Source organism: Mesoplodon densirostris, chromosome 4 (assembly GCF_025265405.1).
Source record: "Mesoplodon densirostris isolate mMesDen1 chromosome 4, mMesDen1 primary haplotype, whole genome shotgun sequence".
Lineage (NCBI taxonomy): Eukaryota > Metazoa > Chordata > Mammalia > Artiodactyla > Ziphiidae > Mesoplodon > Mesoplodon densirostris.
In genome coordinates this window covers 76,668,754-76,689,964 of record NC_082664.1, presented here as the reverse complement: position 1 = coordinate 76,689,964, position 21,211 = coordinate 76,668,754, and the positions used below count along the sequence as shown (strand labels likewise).

General features: G+C 49.4%; 1 protein-coding gene across 1 annotated transcript in view; it reads right to left on the bottom strand.

Annotated features, from left to right (window-relative positions):
• The window catches only part of SLC7A7 (solute carrier family 7 member 7), a 35,778-nt gene extending 18,339 nt beyond the window's left edge, over positions 1 to 17,439 (bottom strand). The window contains exons 1-3 of the mRNA XM_060096482.1: positions 17,351 to 17,439; positions 15,645 to 15,766; positions 10,430 to 10,975 (exon numbers count right to left, since the gene is read on the bottom strand). Coding sequence (XP_059952465.1) covers positions 10,430 to 10,975; positions 15,645 to 15,766; positions 17,351 to 17,403 — 721 coding nt within the window. The 5' untranslated portion in view covers positions 17,404 to 17,439. The remainder of the gene's footprint in view (positions 1 to 10,429; positions 10,976 to 15,644; positions 15,767 to 17,350) is intronic.
• Between the last annotated feature and the right edge of the window lie 3,772 nt (positions 17,440 to 21,211).

Sequence of the window (21,211 nt, the reverse complement as noted above, 5' to 3'; positions counted from 1 at the left end):
TGCTGCTGTGAATGTGGAACATGAAATGTAAGCTTCCTGGGCTTCCCTGGTGGCGCAGTGGTTAAGAATCCGCCTGCCAATGCAGGGCACACAGGTTCGAGCTCTGGTCAGGGAAGATCCCACATGCCGCTGAGCAACTAAGCCCGCGAGCCACAACTACTGAGCTCATGTGCCACAACTACTGAAGCCTGCACACAACTACTGAAGCCCGTATGCCACAACTACTGAAGCCTGTGAGCCTAGAGCCTGAGCTCTGCAACAGGAGAAGCCACCGCAATGAGAAGCCCGCGCACCGCAACGAAGACCCAACGCAGCCAAAAATAAACAATAAATAAAATAAATTTATTATAAAAAAAAAAGAAATGTAAGCTTCCTCACCCCCACCTTAAAATGGATAATCCCTCTGGAAGAGGCAACTAGCTTCCAAGTAGAAAGTTCAAAGGGCAAAAGGCAGTTGGGGGCCCAGCATCTGGCTGTTCCACCTCGTTAGCCACAAGGACACGAAGTCTTCCAGTACCAGGAAAAGCTGCCCGAGGACAGTGGCCAAAGCTCTCAGAGATCTGAAGTTCTAGAGCATCCACGAGCGGCTCGAGCAGCCGCCCTCCCCTCTGCCCAGGCCCCACAGTGGCCCTCAGCCCCCAACACCCCGAGAGCCAAGAGATGCAATGCCTTTCTCGGCCAAGCTGAATCTGGAGTTGTACCTTCTGTTCACTCCTCCAGCCGGCATTCACTGAAAAGCACCTACTACACGCAAATCACGAGGGTCAAGCGTCAGGGATGCCGAGACCGCCTGACCCCTAAAGAGTAATCTGTTCACATGGGGGCCTGCATGTGTGCTGCTGGCCGACTGGTACAGCAGGCAGACCGAATACACAGGAGATAAAACATCCCATTAACAAAAGGCAGAAATCTAGACCAAAAAAAACTGGGTCACAGGGTCACTGACATTCTTACATACATCATCTAATTTAATCTGACAGAGTAAGTTTATTATCTTCATCTTACAATTGAGAAAACTGAGGCCACTCAGCCAGTGGCCAGCTCAAAAGCTTGTACACATTCCACTACACTATATGCCCCCCATTTGCATGCAAGGATGTGGGCCAGGGAGTGGGACTATCTCCCCCTGGGGTAACAGGACTTCCTGGCTGCAGAGAACTGGAGCAATCCTCAAAGAGCTCTGAGAAGCCAGGGTAATCAGCTTCAGGAGGGGATGAATGCACACCCCTCTGGCTGGGAAAAGTAACCATTTATAGAGCTCTGAATGGGACAGCAAGATTCCTTCAGAACTCAGAATTCATCCATTCATCCATTCATTCTTCCATGCATCCATCCATTCTTCCATGCATCCATCCATCCAATAAGCACGTATTGAGCTTGAACCCACTGTGTTCCAGACCCTGTGCAGACTCTTTGATTAAGACCCAGTCCCCAGCCTTCCCAGAAAAGTAAACTTGGGCAATTACAAGAATCAGGTGTTATGAAAGTCACTGAGAGGCAACCCATCCAGTCTGGGGGAGTGAAGTGGGTGCAGGTGGGCACCAGGACCACTGTTACCTGCACTGAGTGTACAGAGGCTAATGCTGGGGTCGGGGGAAGGGAGGTGGAATTCCTGGTGGAGAGGGCAGCATGTGATTACCTTGACAATGCAATGAGTGAAGTCACCCATGCATACAAAAAACTTACCTAAGCAATAAATAATCCGTAAATGATTTCAAGGTCTATTAGCAATACTAGCTTATCTAGGGCTGTAGTTAGTTCATCAGCAGTTCTAAAGGAGGACTACACCTGTAAAGGAAACGTAAGCCACCCGGACAGAAGTAGAAACCGTATATGCTCTCCCGAAATTGTCACTGATGAATAGGAAAGGGTGAAAGTATGGTAGAAATATAGATCACGCCTCTGTGAGGTAGAGTCCTATTCTACAGATGAGGAAACTGAGACTAATGAATTTAACTTGCCTGATGCCATGCTTCTCACCACCAGGCACCGCTGCCTCTCAAAGGAATGAGGATGCGCCCTGGACTGTTCAAGGGACAGAAATGCCGACTCCAGGATCCCAAGTATTCCAACCATGGGGAAGACTTCATTGTAGGGTATGAATATTTCATCCAAGTTTTCCAGAAACGCAGCCCCAAACCAACCTAAGGCGAGCTTAAGTCTTTCCCATAAACTGCCCCCTCAGCTTTGGTTCCTTCCACTAACAACCGCCTTCCTTGCCTCCAGAGTCCATCTTCTAGAAAGCACATCTATATTCCCTTCCCTGTCCTTTCTCCACAATGCAGTCTGATATCTGCTCCACTACTCCAGTGAAAAGCCTGCCAAAGTTCCCCTTGACCTCCTTCTTGTCAATTCCAACGATGTTCCATTCCATATTTTATTTAACAGTTCTTCCAAGAAAGGCTACTTTTGAGTGTAAACCCACCTGCCTTGGGTGTACTGCCTTTCCTCGGAACCGTTTACATATCTGTCCCTCCCATCAACTGTGAGCTATGTGAGGGTAGAGATTGGGTAACAGTTATCTTTGTATCCCCAGGGCCTAACCCAGAACTAGGCAGAGTTGATACTCAATAAATCATGCTGGATAAATAAACGATCTCTCCAAAATCTGACTCCGCCCTCACTGCCCTGAAATTTCCCTCTCCAAAGTCACCCGTGATCTTCATGTTGATAAATCCAAACAACTCCACTCAGTCCTATCTAGCTTGACCTCTTAGCAGACTGGACACTGTTGGCCACGGACTCCTCAAACTGCTCTCTTCCACTCACCCTCTCCACGTTTCCCTATTTCTCTGGATGCTGCTTCTCCATCTTTTTTGCAGAATACCTCTCCCTCAACGATGGTACTCTAAGGATTCTTATAATTCTAAGAATTCCAAGAATGCTATCCAAAGCCCTTTTCTCTTCCCTTTCTATATCTTGTCCCAGGATCATCTCATCTGCTACTGTGATTTCAACTACTATACTCTGATGACTCCCAAAAGTATATCACCAGCCCAACTGTCATGATTCCAGATACACAGGAATATCTAACCACCTACTCAACATCACCAGGCACAAACTGATTCCATCAATTTCTTGCAAACCTACTAGTGCTCCTCCAGTGTTCCCCCTATAAGTAAATGGCATCACCATTCACCCAGTTGTCCAAGCCAGATGCCAAAGCTCAGTATCTTATCATCATTGACAATCTCTAACCATATCTAACTGGTGTCCAAGTCTTAACCAGTATCTTCATCCCCAAAACGTGACTCTAGTCCAAGCCACCAGCATCTCTCACCAGGATCATGGCAACAGCTTCCTAACTGGTCCCACTGCTTTTGGCCCTGCAAAGTCAGAATAATCTTCCTAAAAATCACAAATTATTTAAAATCTAAATCATAAATATCACTCCCCTACTTTGAAAGCCCAAAGAGGTTTTTCATTGCCTTAGAGGAAGCCCACCAAACTCCTTAATATAGCATGTGCTGTAGGTTATGTTTTCCAAAGATATCTCGACAATATCTCCCATCCCACATGCTTTTCATACAATGTGACTTTAACACTCTGCCCATCAAGAGGTAGGGTCTGTGTCTCTTCTCTTAAAACTGGATGGTCTTCTGTGAATGTTTCTACCTATATAGTACTGCAGGAGTGATACCATGTGACTTCAGAGGCTAGGTCATAAGAGGCAATGCAGCTTCCACTTTGCTTGCTCGGATACTCATTCTTGAAGCCTTCAGCCACCAAGTAAAACAGTCTGATTGCGCTGAGGCTGCCATTATGTGAGAAAGCTCAACGTAGTCCATATGGAGAGACCCCATGGAAAAGCCCTGACGCGACTTGAGAAAAAGATGCCCATCTAGTCTGCATCTGCTTCAGCTTCCGCCTGTTTCACCTCCTGCCACCATCTGACAACAACCACATAAGACCCTGAGCCGGAACTGCCCCACTTAGCCCTTCCCACTTAGCCCTTCCCAAATTCCTAAGCCATAGAAGCCAAGAAAGAATAAAATGACTGCTGGAAAACACCTAGTTTTGTGTGATTTGTTACACAGCAATAATAACTAGAACAGTTTATATGAAGCCCTGAACAACCTATCCTGTGACCTCCATCTACCTCTGCAGGCCAACTCTCAACATTTCCTACCTTAAACGCAATACCTGAGCTCCTTTCAGTGTCTCAAAGATGTCCTTTCTTGTCTTCAAGTTTTCACACATTCGTTCTTGCTGCCTGAGATGCTCCTCTTCCCTCTCTACTCGGTTAATTCTTCTTCATTCAGGTGTCAACTTCCTTATGCAGAGCTTCCAAACCCCTAGGCTATTCAGGTTTCCTCCTGGGCTCCCTCTGCCTCACAAGTCACAACACTCATCATGATCCATTGTAATCTTGGACTGGGTTGCCCATCCTGTACACACACACACACACACACACACACACACACACACACGCGCGCGCGCGCTCCATAACGACAATGACCAGTGCTGGGAAAACAGCAGTTCAGGCTTTTGTCGTTTCCTACCTAGATGGGTAGGAAAGCTATCTAACCTGTGTCTCTGCCTCCAGACTTGCTCTTAGGTCCCACCCCAGCTGCCCTGCTCCCTCCTTCCAATCCTGCAATGGCTCCTTATAGGCTTCAGGAGAAAATCTAAGCCCTCTAGGAAGGTTTGGCCTCGTGCGCTAACCCCTTGCCTCCCCTTGTCCCCTCACATCCCACAATCCCCCATGCACAGCCCGCGCCCCACACTTCTTCTCACCTTTGTGCCTTTACATTGCCTTTGCCTGTGCCTAGAACTCCTTACGCCTTCTTCATTCAACAGACATTTACTGAGCACCTAGCGGATGCCAGGCACTGTTCTAGGTGCCAGAGGCTCAGCAGTGTGCAAAACAAAGTCCTTACTTTCATGATGTTGATACTCTAGAGGCAAAGATAGATAATAAACAAGTAAAGAATTAATGTCAGGTGGTAAGAAGTCTATAGAGAAAAACAAAACTGGCTGGGAGACTGCGAGTGACCATTTTAGATGGGATAGGTCTCCAGTAAGGCAATATTTGTGCAAAGACTTGAATGGAGTAAAGGAATAAGCTCTGAAGGCATCTGGGGAAAAAGCCTTCCCGGCAGAAAGAACAATAGGTACAAAGCCCTTGAAGCGGGAGTGTGCCAGGCAAATTGGAAGAAAAGCAAGAAGGGGAGGCCCGGAGCTGCAGCGGAGAGAGTGAGGGTGAGAGGGATGAGATGTGTCACAGCGTCCGATGGCGTCGGCTCTGTAGGCTGTGGTGAGTGGGTTCTTCACCGCCCCCCCTTGACTCCTCTCCATCCTTCAGTGCTGGGTACTGAGTGCGGACCTCACCTCCTGAATTAGCCGCACTCAAGCCCCTCCCAGCACTCACCATATACAATGTTTCACTGACTATTTTTGCCCTTCTTCTCCACTAACCATGAGTTCCCTGCAAGAAGGGCTCTACCTTTCAGCCTCATACCTTAGAGAACCCACCGCATTCAGTAAATTTTCCTCAAATAGTCAAAACTTTCTTCCTTTGTTCTGGCTCCATGCCCTGCAAGGAATTCCCTGATTACTAGATGGGTTCCCCGGTGACTATGGTACTAGGAAAGGGGTATCTTGATAGCGAACACATGCCTTCTGCTCATTAGAAATCATACATGTGGGACTTCTCGGGCGGTCCAGTGGTTAAGACTCCGTGCTTCCAACGCAGCGGGCACGGGATTGATCCCTGGTTGGGGAACTAAGATCCCACATGCAGCATGGCGCGGCCAAAAAATAAAAATAATTTTTAAAAAAAGAAATCATACATGTATGCTCACCATGTACATTAATAGACTGACATCAACATGTACGTCTTTTTTAGGTAAGTGTGACTCAGTTGGGGGAAAATGACCAATTCTGGGTCATGATGACTCTAGGAAGGCACAGCTCTTGGAAGGGCACATGAGCATCCCAGCGGAAGCCCCAGGTGCCCCCTCTACCTCATCACTCAGCCCACCTTCCCTATTTCAGAAGGCAACCCCATCACCCCCCGATCTGTCCAAGCCTGAATCCTTAGCATCACCTCTGAGAGCTCCCATGCCCTCCACACCCAGAAGTCTTAGAAATCCCATCTTATGACTATTTCTTTATCCATCCCTTCATCTCCCTTCCAAAGGCACCGCCCACAGTGCAGGCCATCACTACCCTTCAGGTTGCAGCTCCCTAACCCGGTGCCCCTACCTTCTGTCTCACACTTTTTTCCAAAAACACTCTACACAAAGCCAGAGTTCTTCAAAGCAAATGTGATTTCATGTCTACACTTAGGGTCAATAGCTTCTGCCTGCTCTCAAGATAAAGTCTAACCTGTTTTGGCACCATATAACCCCCTGCGGAGCTGGCCCTGGGGCTACATTTCCAGTCTCTCCCTTCTCATTCCTCTCCTACCCACGTTCCAGCCATACCAACTATCTGGCATTCTTGGACCGGTTCTGCGCCTTTTTGTACCCTGCACCTTCACACGCAGTTCCCTCTGTGAGAAGTGTCTGAGGAGACGGCTATGTTTCTATTCAAAATTCAGTTCAGACATCACAGTCCCTGTATTGTCGTCCTAAGCGATCCTCCCCACGAGAGGAAAATCGTCTCTCTGGTTCCTAGGGTGCCTCTTTCGTGGCTGCTTGTAAGCCTCTTCCTCTCCCTACTTCTTGGTTTTCTCCTGAAGGGTTACGGTTAGAAAAATGAGCTATTACTGCCTAGATCCTATCTGGACAGAATATCTTAGCATCTGACTTGTACTGGTTGCTCATTAAACAAGAGCTGAAGGAAGAAACTCATGAATCATATGCCCCTAAATTCTTACTTACAATCTCAGTTGCCCTTCTGAACCTTTTTCCAGATCTCTATGTCCCTCTGAAGATTATTAGAGATAGAACAAAGTCCTATAAGCAACTGAGAGAGAGCAATTTTAATCATAATCATTAATACATTACACTTGAGTCATGATTTATGGTTTTCACTGAATCTCATGTCACGCTCACAGGAGTCTGGAAGTAACAGTCACTACACACAGTTATTGAGCCCAGCCTCAAACACAAGTCTGGTATGCTTTTCATTCTATCAGGCTTGTCTCAAATATATGCCATAAATCCAGCACGAAACTCTGTCTTTTATTAACTGGGGAGCTCTCCAGACTAATCATAACTGTGGCTAGTATTCTTAGGAGGGTACACATGTGTGTGTATGTGTACTTGGGTGCACAAGAGTTTGAGTACATCTCTATTCCCAAATTAGAAGCAGCAACTTAAAAAGACTGATGAAGGGGGCTTCCCTGGTGGCGCAGTGGTTGAGAGTCTGCCTGCCGATGCAGGGGACGCAGGTTCGTGCCCCGGTCCGGGAAGATCCCACATGCTGCGGAGCGGCTGGGCCCGTAAGCCATGGCCGCTGAGCCTGTGCGTCCGGAGCCTGTGCTCCGCAACGGGAGAGGCCACAACAGTGAGAGGCCCGTGTACTGCAAAAAAAAAAAAAAAGACTGATGAAGGCAGGCCCAATGCCAGAATCAAGGAACAATAGCTGTCAGAGACAACACACATCAAAATCATGAAAGAATAAAATCTGAGGCACTGAAGTCAGGCCAGCTGTCTGAGGCCACTGAGGAAGCAAACATTCATCCCCAGACCAGGGGCCTCAGTCATACAAGCTTTGACATGTGCAGTCGTGACCCTGAGTCACCAAAAAAAAAAAAAAAGTCAAGTTATGAGGGCAAGCAGACATATCACTGGTTTTAAAGAGATTTCAACCAAGATGGCTAAAATAGAATTCTGGTGCTTAAAGGGATGCAGCCCTCTTGGAAATTTTACTTAAGTGGAATAATCCTTACTCTACACAAGATATGTAAGTATATGCCCACGTTTGAGGGGATTCCGAGACCAACAGATCCTAAAATTAGTTTCATCAGAAAGTCAGCCCACCAGCTCATCTGTAAATGATGCCAGAGAAACTACAGATCGCATTTAAGACCTCAAGGGAAAACCCCCTTCCTGCAACCTAGGGCAGTGCCTTTGTTCCTCCCCGACTGTTGCCAGCATGACAAACAGCCCCACACACAGACATGAGTCCGAGCCCACACACGGGCACACGAAACACGGCAGGAGCCTACAGAGGACAGCCGGCTCTCTGCACAACAGTCAAAAGAGGGAGGCTGGGGCTTCCCAGGTGACGCAGTGGTTGAGAGTCTGCCTGCCAATGCAGGGGACACGGGTTCGTGCCCCGGTACGGGAAGATCCCGCATGCCGCGGAGCAGCTGGGCCCGTGAGCCATGGCCGCTGAGCCTGCGCATCCGGAGCCTGTTCTCCGCAACGGGAGAGGCCACAACAGTGAGAGGCCCGCATACAGCAAAAAAAAAAAAGAGGGAGGCTGGAGAGGAAGCTGAGAGTAAAATGAGGCAGTGGAGAAACTGAAAAGAAAGAGCACATGAGGCTGATTGAGAGGGTTGATCCAGCAAGCAATTGTACCTGGTGCAAAATGCCTGTACCCCGCAGCTGCCCCTGAAACTGACAGGACCGTTCAGCTTCTCCACAGCCGGGGGTGGGCGGGTCTCCACGGTCCCAGGGTCTCTCACTGTGCGAGGGCACTTTTCTAGAACAGAGGCAGCTGAGGGAAGGGGCTGCAGAGGATCAGCCTCTCAGCACCTCCAAAGTGGCTTTGCTGAACATACAAATTTAAATAATATTTTATTTATGAGACGGAGAAAAAGGCAAGGTAGATTGAAATGACAGTTTTAAGAATCTAGGCCACAAAGAAGGTAAATTGGTGCAGCTACTATGGAAAACAGTATGGAGGGTCCTCAAAAAAACTAAAAACAGAGTTGCCATATCATCCAGCAATCCCACTCCTGGGCAGAAATCTGGACTAAACTATAATTCAAAGAGATACATGAACCCCTATGTTCATAGCAGCACTATTCACAAGAGCCAAGACATGAAAACAACCTAAACGTCCATCGACAGATGAATGGATAAAGAAGACGTGGTACATATATACGGTGGAATATTACTCAGCCATAAAAAAGAACAAAATCATGCGTTTTGCAGCAACATGGATGGAACGAGAGATTATCATACTAAGTGAAGTCAGACAGAGAAAGACAAATACGATATGATATCACTTATACGTGGAATCTAAAATATGACACAGGGACTTCCCTGGTGGTCCAGTGATAAAGAACCCGCCTTACAATGCAGGGATGTGGGTTCGATCCCTGGTCAGGGAACTAAGATCCCACATGCCGTAGGGCAACTAAGCCCGTGCACCACAACTACTGAGCTCGCGCACCTCAGCTGGAGCCCGCGTGCCACAAACTACAGAGCCCACACACTCTGGACCCCACGCACCACAACTACAGAGCTCACGCACCCTGGAGCCTGCACGCCACAACTAGAGAGAAGCCCACACGCCGCAACGAAGAGCCCACGCACCGCAACAAAAGATCCCGCGTGCCTCAATGAAGAGCCCACGTGCTGCAACTAACACCCAATGCAGCCAAAAATTTTTTAAAATTGAAAATAAATAAATAAATAAATAAATAAATAAAATACGACACAAATGACTTATCTATGAAACAGAAAGACTCACAGACATAGAGAACAGACTTGTGGTTGCCAAGGGGGAGCGGGGAGGGGAGGGATGGACTGGGAGTTTGGGATTAGCAGACGCAAACTATTATACATACAATGGCTAAACAGCAAGGTCCTACTGTATAGCACAGGGAACTATATTCAATATCCTGTGATAAATCATAATGGAAAAGAATACGAAAAAGAATGTATATATAAGTATAACTGAATCACTTTGCTGTACAACAGAAATTAACACAACATTGTAAATCAACTAAACTTCAATGAAATAAATTTTTTTAAAAAAGAATCTAGCCCACAGAAAAACTCATGCAAACGCAATAGGATATTCACTGGAGTGTTATCTGTAAGACTGAAAAACTGGAACCAACTGAAATGGCCATTAACAGAGGCTTAATTAGTTAAACATACAATACATCCTTAAAATTAACATGGAATAACATGAAGCATTGTTTTAAAGTAGATCTGTAAATCGAAAAGAGCATCACTGATAAGTTCTGGGGAAAAAACCAAACTGTAGAATTATATGTGTACTATGATCCCATTTTTGTAAAACAGAACAAAACTACATCCCTTGAAAGAAGAAGAAAAAAGTCAGCAAAGGTAGAGACTGCTAATGATGTTTACCATGGGAAGCTGGGAGAAAGGAATTTTTTTTTTTTTGGACACTGATGCTGTTCGAATTTTCACACTTAGCGTACGTTAATTTAACAACAACAAAAAAGTGTCTGTCAGAGGCATTCCTTTCCATCTCCTTCTTACTGACTAAGCAGACTCACGTGCTGGCCTCTGCCCCACGCTCCACCCCACCCCTCCTGCCCAGCCCCACTTACAGATGCAGGCAGCAGCCAGCAGGCGGCCAGCAGCATAGGGGGCTAAGCAGTTCGGGAAGATGGGCTGCACCATGTAGTTGGCAAAGGTGATGGCAATGATGGCCTGGCTGGTGGGCTCGATGATGAGGAGGGAGGTCCAGAGTCGGATGAAGGCAAGGAGTCCCCCGAAGGCCTCGAGGATGTAGGCGTAGCTGGCCCCAGATTTCTTAATGGTGGTGCCCAATTCCGCATAACAAAGGGCCCCAAAGACGGAGAAGAGGCCCCCGACAGCCCAGATGACCAGGGAGAGGCCAAAGGAGGCGCTGTATATGAGCACGCCTTTGGGGGAGACAAAGATGCCCGAGCCAATCATGTTCCCCACAATCAGGCACACGCCGTTCAGCAGCGAGATCTCCTTCTTCAGTTTTACCTGCTCCGACCTGGGGCTGGCTTCATCGGCCAAAGGGGAGGCGTCCCTCTCATGCTGGGAGGCCACTTCATACTTAACGCCGTCGACCATGGTGGAGGAGGAGAAGAAAGCCTTCACCAGCTTTCTGGCATTGCCCTCTGAGGAAGAAAGGTGGAGATATATAACAGGTTGGCAATTACAGAGAACTCTCCTCCACAGGGGCCAGAGTGGGCAAGCCAGCCACGCCCACCATTTCAGAGACCTCTCTCTCACGTCCCACCTCCCATGAACCTCTTCTCCATCTGGCTCACCAACTCGAGTCTTTAAAGGACGGCACTCATTCCCCAGAGAGAAAGCATGTTTCTCATCATTAGACTGGCACTGCCCACCTGATTTACAAGATAGAAAACTAAATCCCGGCTCTATCTGAGCTCACTGGAGACAGGAAGACGAACGATCTGGCAGTTCCCACGTGTAACCATAATGATTTGAGGCTGTGCTTTTCAGCCTTACCCCAAAAAACGTCTGTCTTCCCTCCAATTTCAGTCTCACCTGTCACCTGTGATGAGATGCAACCTTGGGAACCAACCTTGTAAGCAGCTAGTCTGTGGGTTCTCCTCACAACACTGCCCTTTTCCCCCAAGGACCCTGGCTCTGGCAGACCTAAAGGCTTCAGAGAGCTCTTTGCTGGAAACTCACAACCATCCCCCTGTTCAGGGAGTATCCCTTAACAGCCCTCAGCTGAACTCTTCAGCCCCAGCAAAGCCCAAGCAGCCCAGCCCCACCCAAAAAGAAGACAGGCCTCCTCTTTTCCAAGCTTTTCCTTTCCCAGATACCATTCCCAGCCTCTAGTGTTGTAGGTCTCCGGCCATCAAATCCCTGCATAGTTGCATCACCCCAAAAAAAAGTATGGATGAGAGATCAGTGATCCGAATGTGCAGCCCAACCTAGAGATGACTGGAGGCAGCTGATGACCACTCCCCACCCAGGAGCCGCTGCTGGAGAGACAGCACCAAAGCAGAGGCAAGGAAACAGCTGAAGCGGGTAGCAAATGCTGGGCATCACGGAGCAGGAGGTGACGAGGGGAGGTCAGGCCAGGCTGGCCAAACAAGTGGGCGGATCCTAGGGCTAGAGGCACTCAGGAAAGGAAGCGATCGGACACTGCAGAGCAGCAAAGGGAGAGTGGGCAAGAGGAGCGGGGCTGAGGGAGAGGGTGGGAAGCACACTCACTCCCTGGCCCTGGGTGGAAGCAGGTCCCCGAGGCAGCGGCCACACAGAGACACAGCCTCTGCGAGCTGTGATCTGACCACTCCTGCCTTTCAGCCAGCAGTAAAAGGAAAGGCCGGGCAAATGCTTATGGATTTAAGTCATATCAAGAAGTCAAGAAGGGCGGAGGGACAGAGGGAGGGGGAGAGGGGTGTTAAGCAACTGTCTGGGTCCAAGGTTCACTGGCCCTTCACGTCTGCAAGGGGAAGGCTAGGAGCTCTTGGCTCAGCACTTTCTGCGATAAGAACGCCCTCTCTCAGGAATCTCCTTTGTCAGCTCTGCTCCAGGGCCGGGGGCCCAGAAGAAAGGATTGACGGTCAGCTGGGTGGGTACAGTTTCTGCAGCCCTGGGGAAGCTGTCCCCAAGCAAATTAGCTGAGGACAGGGCTGCGGCTGAGAAAGAATGCACAGCCCTCTCTCTCTCCAGGCCCCGGCTTAGCCCCACTTCTCTCTCACCCTGAACAAGAAAGGCAGGAAGGTTGCACATTGTGCCACAGAGGCTTGTTCACATGCAGATTAGAGGAAGTGTAAGTACAGTCCAACTCGTGATTGGGTGTCCTAAGAGAACTCTGCACACTTCCACACAGAGTGAGAGGTGGCCGCCCAAAACTTGCGCCATGACCCCAAGGCTGATCCTCAAGCTGCTTCCGAGGAAACAAGGTCAAGAAATGAGACTGAAACCTCTGGCTGCATCCATGCCCAACTCACAGGCCCTTTCATCCTTAAGAAAACATACCAGGATCTATGGGCTAAGCATAAATTCCTATAAACACCTTCCCCAAATACAAGTTTACTCCAATTTCCTACAACTATGGGGAAATAAGATTTCACTGAGCTATACTGGACAGGCCCAGAACAGACAGAGGAAGTTGAGCAATTTGGGGAAAGCATATATTCTGTTTTTAGAGTCTACAGTAAACTGCAGTATTCTGGGTCTCCTTTACCAACAGAAATACACCCTACCCATTCTGAAATCCAACTGTCTTTCTGTTCCTTCTCGTGCCCTTTCAAACCCCCTTTGGTTATTCAACTACCAGAGAACAAAGATCTAAAAAGCCCTGGGCTAAGGGGGGTGCTTATCTTTACCCTACAATCTCTCCTTCTAGTCCCTTAAACTTTTTTTTTTTTCACCCAGGAGGGGGACCCTGATGTTAGCCTTCCCAGAGATCATGTCTCCCAAGCCACACTCACAAAAACTTCTGAAATCCATCCAGAAGACTGTCCTTCTCTCCCAGCTCCCCCTTAAACGTTCCTATAATAGTAACTGTCATTTATTGAGCACTTAACCAAGCCAGACATATTGCTAAACACCTACATGTCCTACTTATCTCATTTAATCCCCCCAGCAGCCCCTTAAGGCAGACACTAAGTAAGTCACCTGCCAGGATGCCATAGCAAGGGAGGCAGGTAGGTTAGCCAACAAAGCCCAAGCTCTGTGCTCTCTCTCCAACCTCCCCACCCCCTCTGACCTGCCCAGTCTCTAGCCCTCCTCTTAGGCAAGAAAGCTCTTTAGATGGCTCTCTAATGAACTACCTGGGGGAGGATGTGATTAGATTAAAAGAAAGTCTCTGCTGTCCTTCAGTCTAAAGTCTAGGCTAGGGGACTTCCCTGGCGGCGCAGTGGTTAAGAATCCGCCTGCCAGGGCTTTCCTGGTGGCGCAGTGGTTGAGAGTCCGCCTGCCGATGCAGGGGACATGGGTTCGTGCCCCGTTCCGGGAAGATCCCACATGCCATGGAGCGGCTGGGCCCATAAGCCATGGTCGTTGAGCCTGCGCATCCAGAGCCTGTGCTCCCCAACGGGAGAGGCCACAACAGTGAGAGGCCTGCATACAGCAAAAAAAAAAAAAAAAAAAAAAAAAGAATCCTCCTGCCAATGCAGGGGACACAGGTTCGAGCCCTGGTCCGGGAAGACCTCACATGCCGCGGAGTAACTAAGCCCGTGTGCCACAACTACCGAGCCTGTGCTCTGGGGCCAGCGAGCCACAACTACTGAAGCCAAGGCACCGCAACGAAGAGTAGCCCTCGCTCACCGCAATTAGAGAAAGCTCACGCGCAGCAATGAAGACCCAACGCAGCCAAAAATAAGTAATAAATAAAATAAATAAATTTAAAATAAAATAAAATAAAGTCTAGGCTAAAGGCTCCAACAAAGCCCATCCATCTCCTTCCTGTCTGCTCCTCCCCTTTCTCATCCCTTTTCAGGAATGCGAAACGATTACAAGTCCTCGTGGCAGTGCTGCTATTGCTAGGGTGCCCACTTCTAAAGCAAACAAAAACACACGGAAACGCATCATCACGCCCGGCCTTTTAAGATCAAATTCCCTGGCACCAAGGGTGGGCATGTGTCCTAATGGGGCATAGGGAAAAGGAGTGAAGGGGGGGACAAATGAAGGGGAAACTGTAAGGTTAAGTGGAGAGAGACGTGTGCAGGGTTAATTTTCTGGCTGGTGGTATCTGAAAGGTGAAATCCTCATCATGGAATCTTGAGACAAAAACCCGCTGGGGTGAAACCCACACTCCAGCAAACAGCACACCCTAGTGGTCTCACCAGGAAGTGCTTATCTATATGAATGGAATCCCTTTCCTAGCCTACTCTTCAGTAGACCCACTCAAACTGGACGGAGGAGGCTGACTTCAGAGAAAAGATGCCCCCTCTTTTCTCAACCACTGCCCAGCACCAGCTCCATGGGCAGGAAGGTACCATCCTTGACGGCTCGCATTCCTTCCTGAGACCCCAGCTCTCAGGGTCATGCCTCCACCATTCAGGCAGCCTGGGACCAGCAGGACCTGTCCTGAAGTGCTCTCCCACCCCAGGCTTTACAAGAGAAACTTGCAGAGCCTGGAATCCCAGGAGAAAACAGCGTTCCAGATACGCAGCACCCCGTCTCCTTCCTATCTGAAGTGCATACCTCTCTGAGGACCTAGTGGAGATTACTGGACAACACACTCATCCTACAGGAGAAGTTTCAGATTCAGGGGTTCAGGGAACACAGAGAGCAGGGCCCCAGCAGGCAGGGGAGCCCCGCACCCTGACCCCACCTGTGAATATGGCAAAACCAAAACACGCTTCCTCCAGGGACCAGCGTACAGTTCACTGTCTTGGTTCCTCAGTCAAGCTCAGGGAGCTAAGGTGAAAAGACACTTTCGCCCCCAGACACCCACGTCCTGCCTTCCTAGCTCCCACTGGGCTGTGCTGCCTCCCCGAATATCAGAACAGAAAACAGACACACTCTGCTCCGGATGGATTCCCCCATCTCCCCAAGCTGGGAGCTCAGTCACTCCCTCCCCCATTCTCCATTTGTTTTTCTATATTCCACTGTAGCTGTGACAGTCCCTTTAAAAAAAAAAAAAAGTGCAGCAAGAAAGAAAGTGTTTACTTCTGTGGCCAGGGCCTCCACGAATGCAGCGCTGAAGTCTCTGCGCAGAGGGCTCTGCATGGGGAGGGCTGGGGCTGGGAAAATAAGAGGCTCGCGGGTCTCTGGTTCAGCCAATTCTCAGGACTCACTCCATCCTCCTCTGGCACTTCCCCTCTCACCCATCGTCCCTCCTCTCCCATCTCTTACCTGTCCTGAGATCTTCGGGCAGGTGCGAGGAGGAGGAGGAGGAGCTACCAGCGCTCGGGAGGAGGGGCAGGCGCTGGGAAAGGGAACCCGGGGTAAGGCTCGAGCTGCAGCAGCTGTTGACTCTGAAGAGCAGAAAAGGCAGAGTGTGACTCCGGGGACCGATCTGGAAAACAGGAAAACACATGTGTGACTCTGGCCGGCAGCAGGGAGGGGCCAGGGAACGGGTTGGAGCTGGGACAGCCTGTTCAGACCCAGAGGACCTCGACGCCTGCCTGCCTCCAGGCACCTTCTCCACTTGGAGCCTCAGCTCCTCCTCCCCTCTACCTCAGCCCCTGAACTTCCTGCTTGTCCTGCATTTACTGAGCTCTTGAGTTCTCCCAGCGACCTAGGACCTACGGTGCTCTCCTGATGCCCTTTACAACTCCCCTCCCCGCTCACTCCATTCCCTACTCATCTCCCACTCACATACTATCCTTGGCCCTGTGGAGGGCATAGGATCCATGGTTAGGGCGTTGGAACTCTGTGGTCCCATCTCAAGAGCCTCAGTGCCATTTCAGCCCCTATGTAAGCCAATGCATACCAAGGAAGGCCAGTTGTGGGGTTATAGCCATGCACACACCCAAACACTAAGCAAGCCCGCTCACATCTCAGGTCCCCAGGTGGTTCACGTGATGTGTGTGTTGCCAGGTAAGAGCCGGCCAAGTGGACCAGAGCAAGCCCTGGCACCCTGAGCAAGCCAATGAGTTGGCACCCCCTCAAACCAGCATTATTTAAATATCTGTTGTATGTTTATGTAGCAGAAGGGGGGGAATACCAATTTTCTCGGAATAAAAACTGGAAGCCTCATTCTTCCTCTTCAAAATTAGAGCTTAATGCATGAATTCATTACATGCAGTTTTCTGAAGCAGACAGTTTCTTGCTAGGCATATCAAACCATTCTGAATGTAGACAATGGCATAAATCTCAGGGAGTGGCACTTCACAGCGTGTAGCACATTTTCAGAATTCCAGCTGTGATCACTGCCTCTAGGCAACTATCAGCTGGCTGGTCTAACCCTGCAAATTTGTACCTGTACCTGCGTGTTGTAGAATTATTCTAGAGACAGGTGGTCTAGGTGAGCAGTCGCCAAGGATTCTGTCAGTGGAGGGGAGCCAACTTACAGTTCACCAAGAGACAGAAGTCCGAGTTCATTGGCTCCAAACGTCTGAATTACCCTAAGGATAACTTAGCGCCCTTTTAGACCCAGGCTGCTTGCCCAGCTGGCCTGCCCCTTAATCCCACTCTGGGCTCAAATCCAAGTTGTAAATCAGGGAAGTTCCTAGGAAGACAGCCCTAAAGCTGCCCCTCTTGGCACTGGCCCCTGTTCCCTCTCCCTCACTCCAGCCACACTGGTCTCCTTGCTGTTGCCACACAAGCATGCTCCCTGCCAGCTCAGGGCTTCTGCAATGGCTGTTCCTTCTGCCTGGAACATTCTTCCCCATGTTATTGTTCATTCCCTCACTCACTCCATTCAGGTCTGTACTTAAACACCACTCTATCAGAGACCTTCCCTGAGGAGTCTCGGAAGGAGTAACTTCTTCCCTCTTCCAATCTCCATCCCCTTCACAGGCCAGACTTTTCTTCAAAGGCACCCACTATCACCTGGAGTTTGTTTGTTTGCTGTCACCTCCCCCACTAGCATGCAGCACCACCAGAGCTTTACTCACTGGTATCCCCAGCGCAGGGCCCGTGCAGACAAACAAATGTTTGCTGGAAGCATAAATGAATGAACAATGCCCTTCCTCCTAGACTGATTTCCCAGTTGGGCTCCGGGAATGTCCTGAACTTGCCCATCAGGCCCACCTATGCTGCAGCTGCTCTGGCTCCTAATCAACGAGTTTTGAGGTGGGAGGGTATTTATTCTTTTTGACAGTAATGGGTTGAAGGGAAGGAAAAGAGTATAGTTTTCACAGTTTTACTTGGCGGTCTAGAATGACTTGAAAGGGACTTTCTGCTTCCTCAGTGGGAAAACAAAAACAAAAAGCCCCTCATCTAACGCGCCTTCCCCGGCTTGGAAGCTCCTGGTTGCTCTGCCCCACACCCAGGCTCAGGTGGCCGGTCTGGGTGCGGCGAGCGCAAGGTGCGACGTCCGCGAAGAAGGGGTGAAAGGGCAGAGGGGGCAAAGGCAGAGGGAGGCGAGCGCTCAGGTTCACGCAAATGCATGCGGGTTCGAGGAAAGTGGAATTGCATGCCCTTCAGCGGGAACTCTTCCCAGTCCCGCCCCCGCTGCGCTCCTTGCCCCGCCCCATCCCCCTTCCGCCCCCGCCCCGTCCGCTCGCAGTGCTCACCTTTGCCTGTTTCTCCCGCCCTGCCCCCCCGACCCAGCCTAGCTCTCCCGGCCCTGCCCCCTGACGTCGTCCCCGCCGTTTCCCGTTACTTCCCTCTTTCTCTCGGCCCCCGGTTCCGTGTCTGCGGCCCGAAGATCTCTCCTTCGCACCTCGACCCAGCCACCGCCCGCCCCCAAAGCCCCTCTGGGAGGCTCGGTTGCCTCCGAAGTCCAGGTCTGGCTGCGGCGGCCGAGGCGGGCTCTGCCCTGGGCACCAGGACCCCACCTCACCCGGACCCCTTCGTTCCCTCCACCTGGCCAAGCAGTCCCCGCCCCCACCCCCCGGGCTCCAGGAAGCGCTAGAAGAGAGGGCTTGTGGTGGGTGTAGGCGAAGATCGCAAAGGTCCGAGAACCGAGAGAACCCGCAAGCCGCTCCCCTGCCCTGCAGCTGCGCTGCCCCTGGGAAATGAAAATGACCGCGGATACCCTTAGACGCGTCCTCCGCCCCAGGAACGCTCAGCTTCCTCTTCCCTCCCTCCCAATCCAGCTCGAGCTGGCGGGCCCGACGGGGGTCTGGGCAAGGGCCCCGAACCCAGGCAACCCCGCCTCCAGCCCCGAGACGCTCTCGGCTGAAACTCGGGAGGGACTGTGGATCGCAAAGCCCCGTGGGGGAGGGGAGGGAGCGGCGCCCGCTTGGAGCCAGGGGAGGGGTCTCCCGGAAGGGCGACTCAACTCTCCGCCCCCTCGGGGAAGCTGTTGCGTCAGCTTCGAGATCCCAAATTAAAGAAAGTGGTCTCCACCGGGCTGGGAAGGTGTCGGGCCGTAGGGCCGCCGCCAGGAGGCAGCACTTAACCAAAAATGTCCGGGCTGAGGGTCGGGAGGCTGGAGTCCCCACTGCACCTTTCATCTGAAGAGTCTTAGTGGCAGAGTGGACCAATAAAGGAGGAAGTTGCTGGGCTAATTCAAGGAAAGGGATGTGAAAATGTTCCACCACGTATTAAACCTAAAAGATGGCTTGTAAATAATACAATTTCCTTTAGTAGACTTTATGGACAGTCCAGCTTTGGCATCTTTTAAAGCCACTCTGAGATTCATAGAGAACCACCCACGTTCAAGGCCAGTCTGGTGGAAAGGCACACAGCTTAAGAGACTTCCCAGCTACCAGGCAAGAAAAAAAGAGTGTAGCCCGAGGTCATAATTTACCCATCCTGAAGCTGAGTCATTTAACACAGAATTTAGCCTGTACTGATTGAGCAGGGATTTGACAGCCATGGGAAAAGAAAAGGAATATGTTACAATAAATTATGTAAGTAATAAGCAAATAATATGCAAAGCAATGTACTGTGTGAGTGGGTGGTTTATAGCTGTCAGTTCCCACAGTTCTTGCATGGAGTGACAGTGATTTGGGGTGACAGTGATTTTGATCTTTTTTGAGACGTCCTAAGGAGGAAGCCAATGAAGGAACAGGAAATAAGACACTTCCCAAATAGTTCGCTCTTCTTCAACCTTAGAATTTAGTCACGGTATGCAAAAAGGGGAAGAGGTTGCAAAATGAGGTGGAATTAGCTACCCAGAGTCACCTTCACTTAACGTTCTTTCTCCAATATCATCATTATTCATCACAACAGTTTAAAAAGCACCAACTTTCCCAGTGCAATTGTACAAAAATTACTGTATACAGACCTGATAGAAGGATATTTGCATAAACATGTTGGATGAAAACATGAATGGACAACAATGTGTTAAAGCCAAATGCAGGCTATGATGCCCTGGAGAGGCAAAGGAGTTTAAGTAACAGAGGAAAGACATGAAGCACAGATTCCGGATGCTTCCCACCATTGTTAACTCTAGCCTTTGCCAGATGAAGTCCAGAGGCTGAAAGACATTCAGTTAGGGGATGATGAAACCGCTTTCCTGTGGCTTAGAGTCTGATGAGGTCATTGAAGAGTGCTGTCCTAGTGCCAGACCCACTCCCCTGCAACAGTGTTCCATGAGGTCCCTGAGAATGCTGATGATGTTAGCTGTCAGCACTAGAGTTCTCTTTCTCTCTCCCTCTCAAAATCCTAACCCATATTTCCAACCCATGGATTTCCAATCCATGGATTGTCCCCCCTGCCACATCACTCTAACCACATCAAAGGCTGAACTCATCTTCCTTCCAAAGACCTTTCCCCTCCCAGTTTTCCCAGTTTTCCAGATCAAGATTCCCATCTGCCCCAAAGTCCTCCAGCTCTGGCTCCTTGACTCCCATGGCTATTAAATTAGTGCATGTGTTCAGTTCTGCATGTGGAGTTAATATTGTCCACATTATTTGTTCCCCTTAATCCATGTGGCCTTTTTTATGATTTTGCACCCATAGTGTGTGAGCTACTAAAAGATAGAGGAGTGTTGCTGGTTCAACTCCTTTACATAGTGTTGACAGTATTGCCAACCTGTCATCTTTCCTACGAATCTTGAATGTTGACACCGATGTTATTTTTCCAGCCCTTGGCTCCTACTACATGATTCTCCAACTGTAAATTATGTAATGGGATTGTAGTGCTGTCTGCCTCAGCCGTCTATCTCAGAACCAGCCAAAGGCACATGGAGCCTAGCCTGGGAAAGGTGTTACTCAGTCATTATTGCAACTGTAAAACAATAAATCCACAGCCACATTTTGGTTCAATTTCCTGATCTCTGAAAATTACAAGCTATCTCTACAGTGATTGCTTCCTGGTCTGTCGTATCTACTTTACGAGTTTATTATGAAAATTTATAAAGAAGTGTTTTGTATCATTTATACAGAAGTGTTTTGATAACTGAAAATTAAGTGTACAAACGTAAAATGGTAATAGTACTCTATTGTCTTACTTCCCTTGCTTAGTTTTTTGGGTCCATCCATTGGCTTATAGCCAAGGTTCTTTTATTCCCATCCCTTCTTCTAGTTCAGCCCTCCCCTGTACCATTCTTATTGTTATCAAAACAGCTGCTTTTACTTCTTAAACCAGGACCCACCCTTCCCCTCTTTCAAAGCACAGTTCAGAGCCACCTCCTGTGGAAAAACTTCCCAGTCTTGCAGAAGGAAACAATAAACTTCCAGATAGGCCATTACACCACTCCCTCAGGTTTCCCCAGTCAGCATGTGTTTAAGTGTCTAGCCTAGCACAAGAGTAATGGCCACTTTTGTAGGAGCTTCACCATTTATAAAGCACTTTCACTTACCTTATCGTTCTTAAAATGTTTTCATAAATGTGATATATTTTAAGCTTTTTCTTCAATGAAG